Source organism: Candoia aspera, chromosome 3 (assembly GCF_035149785.1).
Source record: "Candoia aspera isolate rCanAsp1 chromosome 3, rCanAsp1.hap2, whole genome shotgun sequence".
NCBI classification, from domain to species: Eukaryota; Metazoa; Chordata; class Lepidosauria; order Squamata; family Boidae; genus Candoia; species Candoia aspera.
The window spans coordinates 43,952,004-43,972,296 of NC_086155.1; the positions used below are offsets into that span (position 1 = coordinate 43,952,004).

At 37.9% G+C, this 20,293-nt stretch overlaps 1 protein-coding gene across 2 annotated transcripts in view; it reads right to left on the bottom strand.

Moving 5' to 3' along the window:
- The window catches only part of SRGAP2 (SLIT-ROBO Rho GTPase activating protein 2), a 254,313-nt gene that overhangs the window by 168,496 nt on the left and 65,524 nt on the right, over positions 1 to 20,293 (bottom strand). For both annotated transcript variants that reach the window (XM_063297485.1, XM_063297484.1), the window contains exon 3: positions 6,231 to 6,423. In XM_063297485.1, the coding sequence (XP_063153555.1) occupies positions 6,231 to 6,423 (193 nt within the window). The remainder of the gene's footprint in view (positions 1 to 6,230; positions 6,424 to 20,293) is intronic.

The following is a 20,293-nucleotide window of genomic DNA, read 5'->3' on the forward strand; positions in this document are numbered from 1 at the left end:
AGATTTTTTTAAGGCAAGCTATAGTAAACAGCCAGATATTTAGCCTCATAGAATAAATGATTAAAATAATCCAATAATAAACCATGGACAATTTCCACTCAACTGTCTAACTTAGTTAACATTACAGCCCTATAATGATCCAAACAAAGGTTACAAATATGGACTTGTTTGCTTCCTTCAAAAGGGTTACACTGTTTTCAAAAAAGGCTGTGAAGTTCTAGACTTAAGATAAACGTAAAGTATTAAAGCTCACTGAACAGTTAGTACAACCAAAAGTTTCAAATGAAAAGTTTACAACAGTGTTTCTAAAATTAAAGGGGAGGAAACAAAGGCATGGTGGTTGGTCTGGTGCTAGAAATAATTTTGCATTTCAGAAGATAAGGCCTGTAAGATGACATAAGGTGCAGTTATCTAGGAAAGGGCTTCTTAGTCAAGGTGCTGGAAATTTGCTCCACTGTATCTGTGATTTTTTATTTTTTACTCAAAGGAGGTCTACATTGTTCTGCAAGACATCATGATTTTCATAGTTAGTTGTCTCTTTCCCTGGGTGCTCTACTGCGTTGCTGCTTGCTGCTGACTTCTGGGTTTTGTTTTCGCTTAATTGAAAACAGATGTTGATCAACTTCTCAGCATATTGTCTCAGTTATTGTTTTTAATATGGATTTGTCTCAGTTGTTATCCATATGAAAGATCCTGTAGAACAACCGAGGATGCTTAGGCAAATGAAATAAAAGGAGGTTCAGTTTCCCCAGTGGGACTGCTCTGATGATATTAGAAAGAGGGAATGTGGTTGCAAGTCTTTTATAATAACATGGTTTCATATGCACAATATTGTGCAAATATGGGATTCTAAAATATGGATTTGTTCATTCTAACGTGAATATGGGGATCAGTCGCAAACAGTAGACACAGATAATGCTATGTTTCAGCTTTCTTACTTTTTTCTTGCCTTTCCATCTGGAAATAAGCTGAGAGGTGGGAGGAAATGGCATCCTGCCTAAATTACCATTAATCAGGAAAGTTACTATCTAGTTACTTCTATCTCAGTCACCTCAGAAATATCGTTAAGTATATCCTTCAAATGTTTCTCCTCTATACCTCTACCATTTCACTTCAGGTAACATGTTCCAAATCCATGTTTACTGAGGCAATGGTTTGGGGCAATGAGGGGTAAGAAGGTATTTTCACAAAATAATTATAAGAAGAGATGCATTCTCCTGCCCATTGCTTTTCCCTTTAATCATTACCCTTGGTGAGGAAAAGTGGAAGGAATGGTTAAGCATCCCTACTGTATTTTCTGAATCTCTCAAATGCCTATCCATGATAGCCTGACATTAGCATCATCCTGGCCAACAGGATGGCCTGACATTAGCATCATCCTGGCCAACAGAAGTTGGGGCCTGTGCTTGTCAAGTGAAATATATGTCTTATCTTGGATTCTTCAAACTGGATGAAAGCTTTACAGAGGGAAATCCAAACTTGAAATAAGGAGGAACTTCCTGACTGTGGAAGCTACTAAGCAGTGGGTTCTCCATCACTAGAGATTTTCAAGCAAAGGTTGAACAGTTGTTGTCTGGGATGGTATAAGGATTCCTGCCCTGAGCAGGGAACTGGACTAGAAAATTTCCAAGGTCCTTTCAATTCTATGATTCTATGAAAACTGAAAGAAAAGCGCTTAGTAAGAATATATAATCAAGCTTGTATCTGGTGGGGCAAATTTCTCGATCTTCTCCCTTTCTAGGAGGGGGAAGAATTCTATGCATTTTGAGAAACTCTGGCCTTGGTGGTGGTGGAAACAGGAAGTTTTAAAGGCAAAAGAGTCACAGTTATATTCAATTTCTGAAGTTGTGGAATTTGTCACATCTGAATCTTGAGGTGGCATATATCCATCCTTGGGGGCTGCTGATCACATTTCGATTTTTTAAAACATTATGGGCGCTCTGACAAATGGGTGACACAGAGAGTAGCTTACATGGTCACAAAATATCCACATAACAGAAATAAATTGGTAAATTTGCTGCCTGCCATCACTCCCTAGCATTTTCTATACCACCCCAAGGTTTCGGAACAGTTGGGTTTACTCTGCAGCAATCACTTTTGTTTCTCTTTTCTACTGTAAGAACAGCTAACAGGGCCCATGTGAGGCTGGGGATTTTTGAAAATAAAAGATGCTGGAGCCTAGTACCTTTTTTTTTTAATTAAAGGAATCCAAAAACTCTTGTGGTATATCACAAGAAGCATAAATAATTGCTCAAGACATAATGACAAATTTTTGAACCTTAAGGAAGGATGAAAAATGATAGGGATGCAAATAAATATTAGAAAACTGCAAAACTATTTACAAGCTAAAAGGCTATGCATTCCAAATTAGAGAGCTGCTGAGATTTGTAACTCCATCTCCATAATTCTTTTGCCATCACTGACATTTAAGTTATGCTTATATAAGATAGGAGTAGACAATTAGTCCCCACAAGACATATCAATCATATGAGGTGGTACCCATTTCTTTAGCTTTTATCTGCCCCTTTTTGTTTCCTGGTTACAATCAGTATTGCAACAAGTCCCCAATGCTACTTTCTTAGTTTTAGGGACCTCCAATCTCCCTGTTAGACATATGTCTGAATTAGAAGTTGTTGCTAGAATGACAATTTCCTTTGTCTCTGTTTCCTGTTATTCGACAAAATTTGGCAGCAAAGTTAAGTAATAATGAGAGCATCTGGGAGAACATATTTTTCCATCACCCACCTCCTGTTCATTCTGCCTTTCCCACCTCAAGACTTGCCACTGAACTGAGAGCTTTCCAAAAAGCCTGGAATAAAATAAGATAGAGAAAGCATGTACACGGCAGAGCTTCTGGAATTCTTTCCAGCACTTTACCAGAACAGGCTATAAGAAGCATCAGTATTATCTTTTATGTAATGAAGTAACACATTGTGTCTTTGTATGCCTCTTTCTGCTTTCCCATCATGTGGTCTTGTGTGTGTGTTTTTGTGTATGAGCCTACTGGGAAACACACGGTAGGCTGCATATGCTCTAATCTCAGTTACAGGACCAGAATGGAGGACAGCTTAGAATGAAACAGTTGGCAATACAATATTTCAAGCCTCTGACTAACAGTCTCCAATAGGGATACACTGGGGAAAGGTTTTTTCAGGGGGAATATTTTTCTCTGCAGCCTGAGACTGGATTCAGCCCATTTTCAAACATGAGTTTTCTTTTTCCAATGTTTCTCTCTAGACTAAATTTTGTTCCATTCTGTCCAGTTTTATTTATTTAATACAATTAGAGGCCTCCTGACTACACATGACTCTGGGTGCTTACACTTTAAAAAAGTAGAAACAATAAAAAAGTAAAGAGACAGATCATAAACATTCAGAAGGCAAACTCTGTGACAGTTAATCTGCTGATAGACATACAGATGAACAGGCAGGCAGACAGATGGAATCCCAAGTCCCTTTCCATGATTTCTTTCCAACATTCCATTGGGTTGGAAAGATTGAAAATATCACTTCCATTTCCTGTACTTTTCAAGAACACTCTGGCTTTATTCTCTGCTACCTTTCTTCTTCCTGACCTGCAGTAGATGCTCCATGCACTGTCTATGGAAGGAGGCAGAACTTGCTGCCAAGAGGAAGAATAACAACAGTAAAGAATAAGACAGTACAGTTTAAGAACTTAAGAGTCTGTTTTAAAAACTGATAATCCCACTCTTTTCAGTGATATACCCTGCAGCATCAATCAAAAGCCTGCCAGGTCACTTTGGTAATTTCCATACCTGATGTTCAGTTAAAAGCGCCCCACAGAAGGAAAGCAGGAATATAAATTATGGCTCTAATGAGAGGGATTTATATTAATGAAATTTAACAGCATCATGAAATACAAGCATCATCCTTGCATTTATTGCTAGAAAAATCGAAGAATATTTTATGAAATCCTGACGTCAGAAAACCTTTTCTTTTCTTGGTAGACTATCCTATATAACAAAGTCAGACCTGGTTAGTACTTGGATAGGACACCTCCAGGAAACAGCAGTACTGCAAGCCAGACTGGGAAGTAAAAAAAGGAAACATTCCAGAAGAAGGTAAAGACAAATCACTGCTGTATTACAGCCAAGGAAACTACATGGACATACAGTATGTCTATGTAATCAACAACTTGAAGGTGAATTTACTGTTATGTATTCTGTAGCAGATGTATTACAAATTTGGTATTAATACATTTGAGAGGCTGGCAACAGTTCCTGGGGAAAAAAAAGTCTTGCTAAGAGTATGTTAAAAGCAGAAAAGTTTAGAATCACAAATGACAATTTGCATTCTCCTTGCCAACTATCTGTGGAGCCCTGTATAAATACCATATTTGGTATCTTAACATTGATATGGTCAAAGAAAAATAAGGTTCACACATTTGCACAAGTTATCTCACCATAAGAGATAACTGTAAGTCTGAAAAGTAAACATATACATCTAGCCTTGACAGGACAGCAAGAATAATTTAAATATCCAAATATTTTTTTCAAACAATATCCAGTTTAAAAGTCATATACCATATTATAACTAGAGTTAAAGAATATAAAATGCAATTATTTACTGTACATTAGGTTTGATGAAAGGAAAGATAAATAACAAAGGCAAGGGCTGGCATATATTGCTTAAACTGGAATTCAGAGGCAGTTTCCTTTAAAAGATCCGTTTTCAAGCATACAATGATTCTTAAAAGTTTGTGAACCTTTTTGAATTTTCAATATTTCTGCATAAATATGACCTAAAATGTGATCTGTTCTCCACACAAGTCCTAAAACGAGGTAAAGAGAACCCAATTTTAAAAATGAGTCAAAAAATACAGGTAGTCCTCGCTTAGCGACAATTGGGATCAGTAGCTCTGTCATTAAATCTGTGGAGAACAAATCATGTTTTAGGTCACATTTCTGCAGAAAGATTCAAAATTCAAAAGGATTCACAAACTACTAAGCACCACCATATATAGGTAGTTCCAGAAATACCTATCATTGAGGGCACAACATGAATTACATCCTAAATGTGCTTGGTTTTGTCCTTAAGTCAATATTATATTAAGAGATCCTAAGAGAACCTATGGCCCTTCAGATATTTGGAATACAGATGGTTTCTTGGACCTAGATGACTATCTTCAGACTGTTGTTCCAATATGTGCCCCTCAGGCCTGCAGGACAAAATTAAATATCTATTACTATCCACAACTGTGTCCCTACTTGTAGAGGAAAGAGGGAATGGCCTTGAGGGACAGGAGTAAGAGCTGCTACCAGAACAAGGGGCCTGAGTCCAGAGCAAGAACATAACATGAATAAACATCTCAGGCAAGCCCCTCCCTAGTTCACATGAAGATAAAGGGAGGGAGGGAGAAGCACATTCAGACTTACAAGAGTCTACTACAGCTTTACAATAAAGGCAGTACTGTCCTACATAGCATTGATTTCTTCGTCTGATCTAACTTGAAGGTCTGACATCACTACTGCTAACCAAAACTGAGCACCTACACTGATATAGAGCAACTTTCCCTCTAATTGTCAGAAGATTCACAATACTGACTTCACCTCACCATCACTATATAGGGAAGCTCATTTCCACTTCCTCCTTTGCAGCAGAGAGAAACCAAGCACATCTCATCATCCATACCTTTGCATATTATAGTTGAAAGAGGCAGGAGTCCCAATTCATGACAGGTGGGTGGGATATAGGTTTAAAATTCCTCTTAGGTGTCAAAGCTTAAATATTTCAAATTTACAACAACTAGAATTTGCCATGATTAATAACAAAATTAGTTGTAGAGCTTTAGAAAGATTATTTAACCATGCCTTCTATAGAAGGATGTGAGTTATGTCTACAATCTGCATCAGAACTTTCTGCATCTTCAGGTCAATCCTTGTTTTATTACAGCAGTTACAGGAAGCTGTTCACATAGAAGTACTAGATTTCACAGGAGCTTATATATCTTTCCATTATAGAAGTCATCAGGAGATAAGCACAAATGCTGCATAACCACAGAGATCTTATATATCGCCCCTATACTTTAGCTAACATTGGAATTGAAGGGAAAGGGAACTATCTTATATTTACATTGTAAATGAAATATAAACAAACAAATAACTTGACTATGACATTCATAAAGTAATGTGCTTTGCATGCTAATAGCTGGTACCTTCCCAGTTTTATTGCTCCCCCCACCACCACTTCTTCCAAGGAGAAATGCTTTACTTGAATTGCTGGTCTTTGGTGCTCCTTGTTTTTGCCAGAAATCGTTCAGCCAGCTTCTCCAAGTTCCTGGAGTAATCCATTTCAATTTCAGCTTTCTTGCGAAAAAAATCCTGCAAGTCCTGGAGCAGCTGGACTCTAAGTTCACATTGCTGATCAAGACATTTCAGTTGTTCAATAAGCTGGGCTCGAATCTCTGCAAAACAAGGGGGAGAAATTACTCATGAAAACAGCATCTAAATGATATGAACTGCCTGATCATACTTGCTGCCTTTATACGTTAAAGCTAAGTGTCTTCAATCTAAAGTAGAATAGCAACCACAGTAACCATTCTGAGCTTCCTGAAGGGGGAATTTTTTTTGTAAGTATACATTGTGGTGTGATAGACAGAAACTAGAAGCTGTAGGTTTAAACTCATTCAGTTACAAAAACAGACAGCATGACACAGATTTCTAACTTTGGAAGGTTCTGAAGATAAACTGGGATGACCTCATAGACCTTGCTCTCAGTTCTTTGGACAAAGGGCAAAATATAGATGCAAAAAAAAAAAAAAGGATATAAAAGCTAATTTGTAAAATCAAAGTTAAAATTCTTCTTCTTGCTCCTCATACACCAATGGGCCTTTAATTAAATATTAACAAAAAAAATTAATCAACTGACCTGTTACTCATTGGATCAGTTGATTAAAAAAAATCGACCAATTACAGTTGTGCTTTAGACACAATGGCCAAGGAATATCAAAACAACCATGATTCCAACACAATCCACTTACAAGGATGGTTTTTACTGGTGAAGATTCTATCAATCAGCTGTGTGAAGGGTACATTAGGCATCCCCAAGAAGCAGTCATTTCCCAAAAATGTACTGAATCTCAGTCTAAATAAAAGCCACAGGGTTTTCTAATGCTCCAATTCTCCATTCTTAGTTCAGATTTCCTCCAGAGACACCATTAAATTCCTTTGCAGACTATTCCTACGGCAAAACCATGATCATGCCATACATTTCCCAGAAGATACCAATTTGGGACTATTCACACTGGGTCTCCAACTGCGACATTGCAATTAAACACAGCACATCAAATTGTGAATGGTTTGCCTTTGAAAAGTCCAACAAATTTGCATGCCCAGTTGAGAAAGGTCACAAGAAAGACAGTTTCATTTTTCATGGAAAGAATGCCTTTGAGCAAAATTTGCAAGCAGATTATTTTTGCCTGCGCACAGGGTATTTTAAGTGCAGATGATGCTGTTGCTAATACACTATTTTGTTTAATTTGGTCTTAAAATATTTTAATAAGATCACCCAGTGCTTGCAGTATAATTTCAGAGTTTACTGTCACATACTCCCAATACACAGAAAAACTAAATTAGCTAACTATGTGGTACTGAACCTAGAAATTGACAGCATTTTTCATGGACCCTACAATGAAGTCCTACATGTTATTACTTTTAGCTGTAGAACTGCTAAATAAGTTGTTCCATGCCATTAATATCTATATCTTATTCTCCAACCACTCCCCCTCAAATTACATCTTTCCCTCTACAAATCCTTGGGCACACAAATGCTAATCAGAGATGCCTGCTATAGCTGGAGGTTTGCTACAGTCTTTCTGAGTTTGTTCAAAACTGAATTTATATTGAATAATATAACACTTAACAACACAACACTAAACATTCAGTTAACGTCTGCCTTTGTTTATAGGTACAGATCATCTAGGTAAAAAACTTGATGGAAATTGTTTCGTTTAGGACAAGATGTGTTTTTCCAAGTATTTTACTTTATAAACTGACTCATCTCTTTTTTCCTTTCTTGTACCCACAAACACACAAATTATAAATTTCATCTAGATTAGGAATAACTACTGAAATAGAACCTACAGCAGCATTTCCTAACTTGTTGCTTCTCACATAAGACACCTGGTCAGAAAACGATGACCTATTGCACCAGGCCTCTCAGTAAGGAGAGCCACATTGCACACCAATTTTCTGAGACCTGGATTGTAACTTTGCTTGGAAGGACAGTCTGAAGAGGCGAGCTGTTTCTCTTTGGGCCAAGGATCAAGTGTTAAAGAAAGGCCTATCTAAGAAGAAAATGCACTCCATAAATCACTTGCTTTAAAGACCCATCAGAACAGATGTATTTAGCTCCTCAAAATTTCTCATATTATAGAAGTAACTTCATAGGTATACATTATCAGAATTAGAGGAGAAAGAGGAAAGGTTATAATTCCATGAAATCTTAATGGGTCCAACCCAAAACATTAATGCAAAAATAATAATCCAACATATACAGATTCAAAATTCACATTTGACCAAATTATAACATGCCCTTTTGTATTTCTCCCTTTAGCTAACTCATGTGCTCTTGCCGTCAAAAGTTTATACAGAAAATCAAAATCCAATGCACCTTAGTAACTCATCTGAAGTTAAGGCATGACCCACTAATTTAAGATCAATGATATACACCAACCAATTAACTGTTTTAAATGTTCCAATTAATTTTAGATCCAATCACCACTTTCCTGTTAGGTATGGTTAGACTTGGGCTTCAAAATTGTTAACATCAAATGTAGTTGAAAAGAGCTAAATGTACTCTAATGAGTGCAGTTGCACACAAAAATACAAATATATTACAAGTGAGAAACACATATTGCAGGTATAGATGACATGTGGAAAGATCCCATACATAGCTTCCCATACACACTTGTCATTCTTCTTTGCTTTTCACAGATTTTCTCACAAAATTAGTAGTTTCATCAAGCATAATAATTTCTATAATTTGTACTTGGGGGGACAATTAAGAGATATGATTAAGAGACCTGGTTCTGGGACAACCAGATCCCATGGAAATGCTGAAATGTTAGGTTTTACTACTTACAGCATGAGTAAATGAGATCTTTAATCTTTTGGAGCCCATGGAGGAAATAATTAAATTGCTCTCAGTATACCAATTAATTAATTTTGTTTAGAAGTATTTTCTCTTAATTAATATGCTATCCAAAACATTCCAGTTCCCAGCTAAAGAAAGAATTCACTATAATATTCAGCACTACCTTCTGACTCTGTCTTCAGTGGACTGTGTTTCAGATAATAAGCATCATAATAGTATTAAACAATATTCAACAATACCATATAACAATAATTTCAATTATTTTCAAATCAAATATCCAATCATAATTTGCCATGGCAAGTTAGAAAATTAAAAATTATATTTTTTTTAAAAAGAACTGATTTTGAAAAAAAGATGCAATACATTCAATATGATGTATTTCCTGAAGAGTCTACAGTATTGCAAAGCAGCATGTATTAAGAAGAATGTTATTTCAAAAGCCTACACCCTACTCACCCCATGATACATACTCTGAATTGTTAACAAGTCATTAGTCTGAACAACTGTGCTCATGTAAAAACTTGATTATATAAACTAAAATCTAGCTACCCTACTTAACGTGCATATACAACAGCAAACTACAAAATCAAGCAGATAAGCTCTTTTGCTTCTTCAGGTATCTACTATGTCAAGACAAGTACTTTACAATAATCAACGCTGTATTAGTGTTTGCATAAGAGGGAAAGTAACAGCTGACTGAGTTCCTGGCAGTGGCATGCAAGAGTTCACTGAAAATCTACACAGCCTATAGAAGTCTGAACTACAGAAGACTGGCCTTGGTCATAGATTTCTTTTCTCTCTTTCAGCAATGTTCTGTTCTGGTTGCAAATAAATGAAATCAGGGATCTTGGAATTTCCTGAAGCTCAGGTAACTTCTAAGAGTATACGTCGTTTTGTAATTCTGTCACTTATAAAAACAAGAAGGATATTCAGTCTACTGTCAAAACAAACTGCAGCTCGTGGATTACAATACAGCTTGCAGAGAAAAACATCCTTGCAAGTTCACTACAAAGACTCAAACAATTGGGAACTTCTGAACTATACCCCATGTATTAGAGCAATTTACATTTAACTGGAATGCTACATGTCGCTATTTGTTAAAGGATTCTGAATCCATTTATAAGGATGATATTTTTAGCATCTACAAACCACAAATTACAGTGTGCTACAGAGAACAAATAAGGAAAAGGCCTAATTCCAACCATGAAGCTTAAACATGAAATGTAGGTAACAAGTTAATATAGAACACACATTATAAACCTTTCCTGGTGATACTGAAAAAGACAGCATGCAAAAGGGCAGGACTGGGCTCATTCTCCATGAGCAGACATTGACAGTTTGTACTGGAGAACCTCTTCTACCCACTGGGATAGACGACATGGGGAAATCAGGGCTTTGCGAGCAAACTGCTTGTGGACTGAATCAAGAACCTCCACAGCTCAGATCAGTCACAGGGAACCTCCAGCCTATGAACCTTATGCTAGGTTCATATTGCTGGGAGAATGCATCTATTGCATTTAATAAATTAACCGTAATATAGTATCTTGACCATCACCTATTTGCTGTAACTTTAGATATTAACCTAGATTTTTAAAACAAGTCTTATTCTGTTCCCAGAGTGGCTCTGGGATATTTTATAATCTGTTATTTATATAATAGTATACTCCACAAGACCCACCAGCAGTATCATGTGTGGGAGAAACTGTTTTCCTTGTTCAGAGGATCCCTGAATGTCCCAAAACAGAGGGGGTTTTTTTCTTTTTTCTTTTTTGATAAACATAAAGAATTACAGGGGAGAGAAAAAATAGCAAACACTCCCTCCTCCCTCATTCTACCAGCAAGAAGGAGCTATGCTGGATCAAAAGTCTCCCATAGACAAAAGGGGCCTTTTCAACTGAAGAATGACAGCTCTGGATCTAAAGGGGAGGGGGGGAGAGAAACAGAGAAAGAGAAAGGACATAGCTTGTTTCTCTTAATATTTTTTTTTTAAGAACCAAAATGTTTGGCTCCTTAAAATAGCCCTCTAAGAGATGTCCCTTACAATTGCTAAAAAGTAATTGCTTCATATGTAACAGGAACAAGCTTACATTGCTTTTGAACTTTCTTCCTCTCTACTTCCTCTCCAGAAAGCAACAAGGAAACAGGACATTTGGGATTCAGAATTATATTAAATATAGCTGAGCTTTAAGTCTGAAACCTAAATGGTGGATAAGTATAACAGTACTTTTTTTTTTTTCGTAAATTAGAAAGCATTTGTTTAAAAAATACATAGCTAACAACTGCAGGTTTGGGGCTCCATTATGTCAGAGTTACTATTCCTTCCGTAACGGATTCCACTAAGATTATGTTTTGGAAAGCAAAAGAAACAAAACTGAGACTCCCAAATTCTCTTTAACAGACAGCTGCAAAGTACCAAAATTGTAGCTACACAGGTTTCAGCAGGCATAATGCCAGATTCTGGGTATATTAATGCTTTGGTGCTGCTAGTTCCAATGTTTGCAACATACATATGGAAGACAATGTTCTCCCTCCCTCCCTCCCTTTCTCTCTCTCTCTCTCTCTCTCTCTCTCTCCCTCTCTCTCTCACTCACACACACCCCTAATATAAATGAATGCTACTGCAGGTGGACATATTGCCCTGTACAATTTAGTAGAGATTCCACAAGACAATCTCTAGAGGATGGTACTAATACAGAAAACTAGCACCTCCAATTTTCAAAACGTTTCAGCAGATTCTCACCAAACTCAATATTATGTGGGTCCCCATGTGAAGGTTTTTTTAAACGGAAGAAGCAGAACAAAAATAAATGTCTGGTTTACATATATTGCAAAATGTGTTATTTGCTTGTTTTTGTTTCGTTTGATATGCGAACCAGACACTTGTGACTTTTGTCCTGCTTCATTTGTTCAAGAAACCATGGCTTACTGACGATAAATGGATTCAAGCATCAGTTTAAGCTAAATCAAAAACCAACCAACTACATAACGGTCAATCTTTCAAGACTGCATTTTAAAACATCCTTAGGTTACTAAAATCCTGCCTATAGCAAGTAAGGCATGCAATTCGAGAAAAAAAAATAGAGATCAGGTTTGTAATTCTGATTTTTAAATGAGTAATATGAGTATACTCATTTTCTGAATCAGACTTTTTCCACTTTATTCTTTTTTCAGTTTTAAACAGATTTTTCCAAAGCTCCATTATTTTACAGTTTGCATATTTTATTACAGTTTCACTAGTTTCAAGGAAACAAAGAAGGATGGATGCAAAGAACATCTGTGTCCTAAACATAAACTCAGCATGCAGTGAATTTAAAATCTTCAGATCCCTGCTGAGCTTATTTCAAATGGGTAATGCTGTAAGCTGCCTTGTATGATAGAAAATTCTGTACATTTTAATAATTCATTGCTTATGAACATATATGTTGCAGTAAACTTATAATCTTCCATCAGATGTTAGACTTCAACTGAAACTAAGTTCAGAAAAATATAAGCTGCTCAATGGATCAGAATTTAATCACTGCATGCTCTATAACTGTTTCATCTAACAAATATAAGACTATCAACTATCTTGAACTTTTTACTCCTCTCTTGAAATACAAAGACCCCACCCGCCCACGTAACAGTCAGCTATACTTAGTGCTTTGTCTTTAAAAGATTGCGGTTGTATTTTTACCCAGCTATGTGGATCCTAACAATAATCTCAGAAATCCAAGAGGAAATGAAATACATTTGCACTGTCTTTTACAGAGGAATATAACTTATGCTTTTCGTCCTTATGCTTTTCGTCTCTTCTTTTTCATATATTTTATCTCAACTTTAATCTGTTTAACTATGTTCAAATAACTGGGCATCTGGTTTAATCATTCTCAAAAAGACACAGGGTGTTTTACAATTTTACATGTACACCTTCTATTTTACATGGGGATTTAGTTTTACTGTTTCCCCACTGCTGCATTCATTACATACCAGTTGGACAGAAGTTTAAAAATGTGAGTTCTTATGAATAGGAAGCTCACTAAATTTAGATTAACATGTTTATCAGGAGTACAAAGCTGCCTGTGCTGATTTTGAGAAGTAAGAATCTGTGGAAGAAAAATACCCAATTGTTTTTTGTTTAGAATAGAGAGTCAGAAAGAACTGTTTAGGTCACCAAGTCCAACCCCCTGCTCAATGCAGGAACTGAAATCCAAACATAAACAGCCTCTGCAATGAAGGGAAGCCCACCACCTTTCTGGGTTATAGCATCCAGTCAGGAAGATTTTTCTAACATTCAATCAGAATCTGCCTTAAATCCATTATTCCGTGACCTGCACTATGGAGTTAGAAAGCAAATCATGGTCTTATCCTGCATGATAACCTTTCAGATATCTGAGCTATCATTCCGTCCCTCCACCCATGTCTTTTCTCAAGACTAAACATACGCAGCTCCTTCAACCTCCCCAATCATCTTCACCGCGTTTCTCTGAACAAAAGTTGGGCATCCAGTATTAGATATAGTACTTGAGGTGTGGTTCAGCAAGGACAGAATGGAATGATTACTTCCTGTGATTTGGAAAGTCTATTTCTGTTGATGCAGAATAAAATTGGATTTGCCTTCTTTGCAGCCACATCCTTCTGTTAGCTCATATTCAATTTACAATCAACTGCTATTTAAAGATCTTGTTCCCTATTCAGTCACCAAGCCAAGCATGATAAAATACTTGTACATTTGCTTTTGCTTTCTAAATGAAGAACTCTGTTAACCACTGTATTACTTTTGGCTGATTTTTCCAAACTAGTAAAACAGTTTTGAATTCGTCTTCTATTTTCTTGGTATTAGATATCCACCCAATTTTGTAACGTGCAAATCAAAAAAGCATTCCCTCCACCTCTTCATCCAAATCACTAATAAAACTATTAAAAATAGAGGACCTAGGACTGATTTTTGCGGCATCCCGCTTGATACCTCTCATAATTTGAGGAGTAACCATTGATGAATGTTCCCCAGATATAACTAGCTTCCTAATCAACATGTAATGGGATATTTTGTCAAATGCTTTGCTGAAGCTGAATTTCAGCAAGTGCCTTGCTGAAGTAGAGGCACAGTAGGCAGCATACAAATGCCAAGAAATAAATTAAATATATATATGTCTAAAGCTCTTCCCAAACTGATTAAGGAAGTTACACAATCAACAAACGAAACAGATTAATCTGGCAAGATCTGTTGACAAATCCATGCAAGGTCCCTGTAGATCAATCTCTTTATTACCTATTTTAGAATCTTCCCAGAAATTGATGGTTGTTAGTTTGCTGGATCTAGTTTTTCACCTTCTTGAAGAGAGAAAAATTTATTCTTCTCTAGAAATCTGGCACTTTACCAGATCTCCAGGATTTCTGAAATGTAATACCTAAGTATTTAGCCAAACTCTCAGCTAGTTCTGTTAGTACTCTAAAATATAATTCATTTGGTCTTAGAAATTTAAACTCATAAAATAAAAAAGTATTCCTTGATCATGTTTTCATCAACCTCAAGCTTCAATCTTGCTCCTTCAAATTTCTTAGTGGAACACATTGTTTTTGTTGGAGAAGACTGGCCTAAATTGGAGTTGAGCTGTCTGCTTGTTCTTTATTACCCATCATCAAAGACAACAAACTTCAGGGACAGTTCAATTGTTGAAAATCAGCAGTGGAAAACTTACCTCTAAAAGGAAGAGGGCAATAGAACAACAGGAACTATGATACTGAGGGCCCAAATCTGCCACCCATCCTGGTTTCATGAATCTATAAATTCCTTACCTGACTGCTTTAGCCCTAACAGTGCTGTAGAAATGCACTAAGTGTCCCAGCAGCATCCTAAGCTCTTTTAATTGACCCCTACTTAAGTAAAAATACATATTTCCCCAGCTCAGAATATAATTTAAGCTAGAGGGTAGCCCATTTTAGTATATATGCTGATCCGTGCACCAATTCATTCTGTGTTTATGAGTATACCAATTCATTCTTCAATCCAGGTAATTTCAAAACTCAGAAATCATAGCAATGCAATACAGAGATTATGAGTAACAGGGTTTTTCTTGCGGCACTCAAAATATATATGGGACCTACCATAATTAAAGTAAAATGGAATTCTTTCAAAAGTCTTAAGAATGCTGATTTTCCACAAGGGTTCTGGGTGGGATTTTACTTCGTATGTATCAGGGGTGGGGTGTGGGGTATTTTTTAATTTATTTATTTTCATATATTTGAGCCACCAAGCCATTGCATAATGGTAGCTGAAAGGATTTTAAGGATTAATATTGCTAAGAAACCAGAACTTTTCTTATTGGATAATGAATTAGAAAAGACTCATGGAAAATTGATACTGCATATGATAACTGCAAGAAGATTATTGTATGCACAACAATGGAAGAATAATGAAATTCTCACAGTGGAGGAATAGATTGTGAAGATGTCAGAATTTGCAGAAATTACAAAACTGACTTGTTTGGTCAGAGAACAACAGAAACTTTTTTTGAGAGAGAATGGAAGCCTTATATGAACTTTTTGTTGAAAGAAGAAAAAAGTGAATTTATGATTTGTGGATATCAAGACTAAGAAAGATAAGGACTAAATGAAGGAGTGAACAGACTTGTAAAATACTTTAAGAGGGAAGAGGGATGATAATAATGTAATTATCTGTTAAAAAGAAGGTGGGAAGTCATCTATGTTTTTCTTACCTTTGGTTTTCTTTTTCTTTTCTTGTAATTTTCTGTTTTCTTTTTCTTTTTCCTTTTCCTTTGTTATTGTTATATGAAAATTTCCAATAAATATAGTAAAAAAAAAACATAATGGTAGCTGGGACCTAAAACGTTGCCTAACCAATTGTTTATTCAATAAAAGAATCTGTGATCATACGATTTTTCTTAAAAATCCTTCATACCTGCACTGCATCAAGAAAATAAATAATAGAACACAATATCTATTTTTTTGATGCAGTACAGGCATTAAGAAGCAAATGAAAGGGAGGTCTTAGCTCACTGTAGCACAATGCTACAGTGTTAAAAAGCTTGGGAGGAAAGTCAAGATTTCCTTGACACCAATTTATCTTACCACAAGAGAGGAATTACAAGATGTTTTCATTCTAATCCCAAATGCCAAGCAATGTAAACATTTACAATTGAGATAAAAAATAATTTACTCCATGCCTTGGCTCTCCTCACAACGCAGGAAGATGAGCAAGCACAAATCTTGTTCCTCCTTCCAGCCACCGTTAACGGCTCATACACGGCATTTCATTCTGACACAGGGTTTCAGCAGTAAAATTCAGAGTGATCTCCAACAAGACATGTTTTCAGATTTCATTTCAGCATCTTACAATTTCAAATAGCCTCGCAATAGTGACTTTTTTTTTTACCCTCAGCCTCATTTTCTTTCCTTTTTGAAAACAACAGATTTGTGTGATGACATTTCTGTCTTCTGGTTTTGATGCAACCTGGGATTAACTTAAAAAAAAAAAGGAGTAGGGAACAATGTATCCTCTTAAATTCCCAGCAGTTTTTGTATATTTTCAAACTGTTTTTATTTGCTTTGATCTTCATCCAGTAGAGTGGGTATTTGCACCCTTTGTATTGCATTTGCTAAAATGGCTGAGTCTTTGCCCCAACCTTAGGCTAACTACCCACGTGCCTCACCTCCTTCTCTTTGCTGTGGGGCAGAAATCATTGATTAGGTTGGCTGCTGAACAGCTTTCTGTGAAAGCCCAAGGGCTCCGTGTGCCTATATGCATGTATACATTTATGTGCAACTAGTTTGTCAGTTATATTGCCTGGAATAAACATGTATAATTGGAATGCTTTTTTTAAAAAAAACCTTTTCCTGAGACATCTGCATACCCTTTTCAATCACGTTGTGCTATTCTGGCTTAATTTAAGATGTGCCTTGTCTCACTGAACAGATAAAAGAATACACAGGTGACCCCAGGGACAGTCAGAAAATAGATACGAATCTCCAAGACATTCCCAGTAAATCATTAAGGGCTTCTTGCTCCACATAGTTTAACAAAGGCCTTTCTTCTTATAATTTAAGCTACTGAAATCAAGATAGACTGGAAGATAAGAGTATGGGAAAGGATGGAGGTAGGAGCTTCTGATCTGGTACAGAAAATAAATTATCGGGATGACCATGGACTTAGAACTTGATCCATTTCTGTGTATTTGTCTTTATTTGATGATCCTTGATGTTCTAATTAAAACAAATTAATTCAATAAAGATGTCATGAGTACTAATGGCGAGCAGGAGGGGGCCTCTATCCAGGGGGGAAAACGCATGCGTAGTACTGAGGAATTAAGCAGCCATTCAAAGAGACACAGATCAGACCCGCCTTGACTTTTGGGGTTTATCTGTCTGGGTTTTCCCACACTTCTTCAGTTTGTTAGGATTTTCGGTCTTATGTAGCAGTAATAAACATTAGAGGCCTACTCCTCGTCTCAGCGTGATTCCTGACTGTTAGGACATCAATCCTAACAAAATTTACTCCCATTGAAAGAGGGAGGAACAAAGAAAAATAAAGGAGAGACATTTGGGAAAATGTCTTCGGAAAACCAGGAAATTCGGCAAGCCATCCAACAATTGGCAGCAGCCCTGCAACAACACCAACAACAAGTAGATCTCCAGATCAACACATTACAAGCAGCCATGTTACAGCAGTTACAACAACCAGCTCCGATTAACCCACAACCGGTGCCAGCAGCAACAGCAGCGGCTCCGCCAGTAGTCTTGAAATAACAGGGCAGTCTACCAGAGAAGTTTGGAGGAGAAGCAGGACAGTTGAGAACCTTTCTCACACAGTGCACTATGTTCTTCGACAGCAGACCGGCAGAGCTTCCCACAGAGAGGATCAGAGTCACCTTCATTTTAAGTCTGCTGAAGGGCCCAGCAGCCAAATAGGCTATTCCGATGGTGGAGAACGACGACCCAATTCTCAATGACTACCACAATTTTCTGGCAGGGTTCCGAGCACACTTTGATGACCCGATCAGAGAGGTCACTGCCAGCCGGGAAATTCGGAAGCACAAGCAAGGCAACAAGAGGGTGGGAATTTACATTGCTGATTTCAAGCTGTTAGCAGGAGATTTGGACTGGAATGAGAGTGCCTTGAAAGACCAAACGGGCTGGATGAAGAAATTAAAAATGAATTAGTGCGCCAGGGAACACCAGCTACCCTAGAAGGTTTATATCAACTGTCTGTGGTCGTAGATGCCAGGCTAGAAGAGCTCAGACAGATGCAGCCGGGGAGAAACAGGGCCCTCAGAGCGCTTCCAGGATTTCCAGCTCTCTCTGTAGCATCTACTCACTCAGGACCAGAGGAGCCGATGCAGATCGGGGCGAGCAGGAGGCTTATTTCCGAGGCTGAGAGACAGAGAAGGAGAGAGAGAGCCCTCTGTTTCTACTGCGGAGTCCTGGGGCACATGGTGAGAGCTTGCCCAGCGAGAAGCCAAGCAAATTCCGTAAGAGCCCCAGGGCAAGCAGCAGAACCAAGAGCCACCTCCACCTCGACTTCCAACTAGGGAAAATCCGTCGGTCTCCCTCCACAGAGCTCAGCAGGGAGACCATCAATCAATTAAGAAGGGCTCATTCCGAGGATTCCAGGCAATCCTTTTACTACTTACCAGTCATAATGCACATAAACCCAGAGCACCAGGTCAAGCTAGAGGCTCTCATGGATTCCGGAGCTTCCACCAATTTTATTGATGTACAGACTGTACAAGACTTCAACATCCCAACCATAGAATTGCCACGTCCCATACAAGTGGAGACCATTGACAGCCAGCCCCACAAGGCAGGGCCGATTAGAAGGTTCACAGAACCTTTGCAACTAACAATGGAGACCACACTGAGTGGATCCAACTTTACGTTACTGCATCACTTAATGTGCCTATAGTCCTGGGCACACCTTGGCTGAAGATCCACAACCCATTGCTGAACTGGACTACGGGAGCAATCTCCTTCCCAGCTAAGAAATGCCAGCACCACAAGATTCAAGCCGCTCTTCTCTCTCCAGCAACCAACGCAGTCACGGAAGCAGGGGGGGCCCAGTTGCCAGCCAAGTATGCAGATTTCGCAGACGTTTTCAGCAGACAAGAGGCCACAGCACTACCCCCCCCCCATAGGGACTGTGATTACACCATTGAGTTGAAACCAGGAGCCAAGATTCCAGCAAGGAAACAATATCCCATGTCCCCCAAGGAACTAGCCACCTTAAAGGATTACTTGGATTCTAATCTCCAAAAGGGTTTCATCTGACCATCTACTTCCCCAGCGTCTGCTCCTACCTTCTTCGTACCAAAGAAGCCTGACCCGTTGGCACCGGCAAACCAGGAGGCACCCATGAGAGTGGTGCATGATTTCAGTTCCCTCAATAAAGTCACGGTCAAGGAAAATTACCCACTACCCCTAATATCTGATCTGCTGGATCGCTTACAGAAAGCACGCATTTTTACTAGGTTGGACCTCAGGAATGCATACAATCTGATCCAGATGAAAGAGGGGCATGAATATCTGACTGCCTTTGATACCAGGTTTGGTAAATTTGAGTACCTTGTTTTGCCCTTTGGCTTGTCTAATGCCAGAGCCATATTTTCCCAATTTATGAATCAAATTTTCTCTGATTTACTAGATAAGTAGCTGGTCATTTATCTAGATAACATATTAATATTCTCTGAGGATGCTACAACTCATATAACCCATGTACGTAATGTCTTACAAAGACTGAGAGAGAACAAGCTGCTCGCCAAGCCAGAGATGTGTGCCTTCGATTTAACTGAATTACATTTCCTGGGCTATAAAATATCAACAGAAGGCATATCCATGGATCCTTCTAAGGTCCAGGCAATTCTCTCTTGGCAACCCCCTCCCCCCCGAAATGTGAAAGAGGTACAAAGATTTCTAGGGTTCTGCAATTTTTACAGGAGATTCATAAATAAATTTAGTGACAGGGCTAAACCCCTCACACAGCTTTTGAAGAAAGGATCAAAATTCATTTGGGGGGAGAGGGTGCAAGCAGCCTTCCAAGAATTTAAGCAGCTCTTTGCATCCCAGCCGCTTTTAAAGCACCCTGATCCCACGAAGCAATTCATAATGCATTCAGATGCTTCAGATTTTGCTATCGCGGCTGTTTTATTGCAATATACTAACAAAACAGAGAATACATTGCTCCCTAGTGC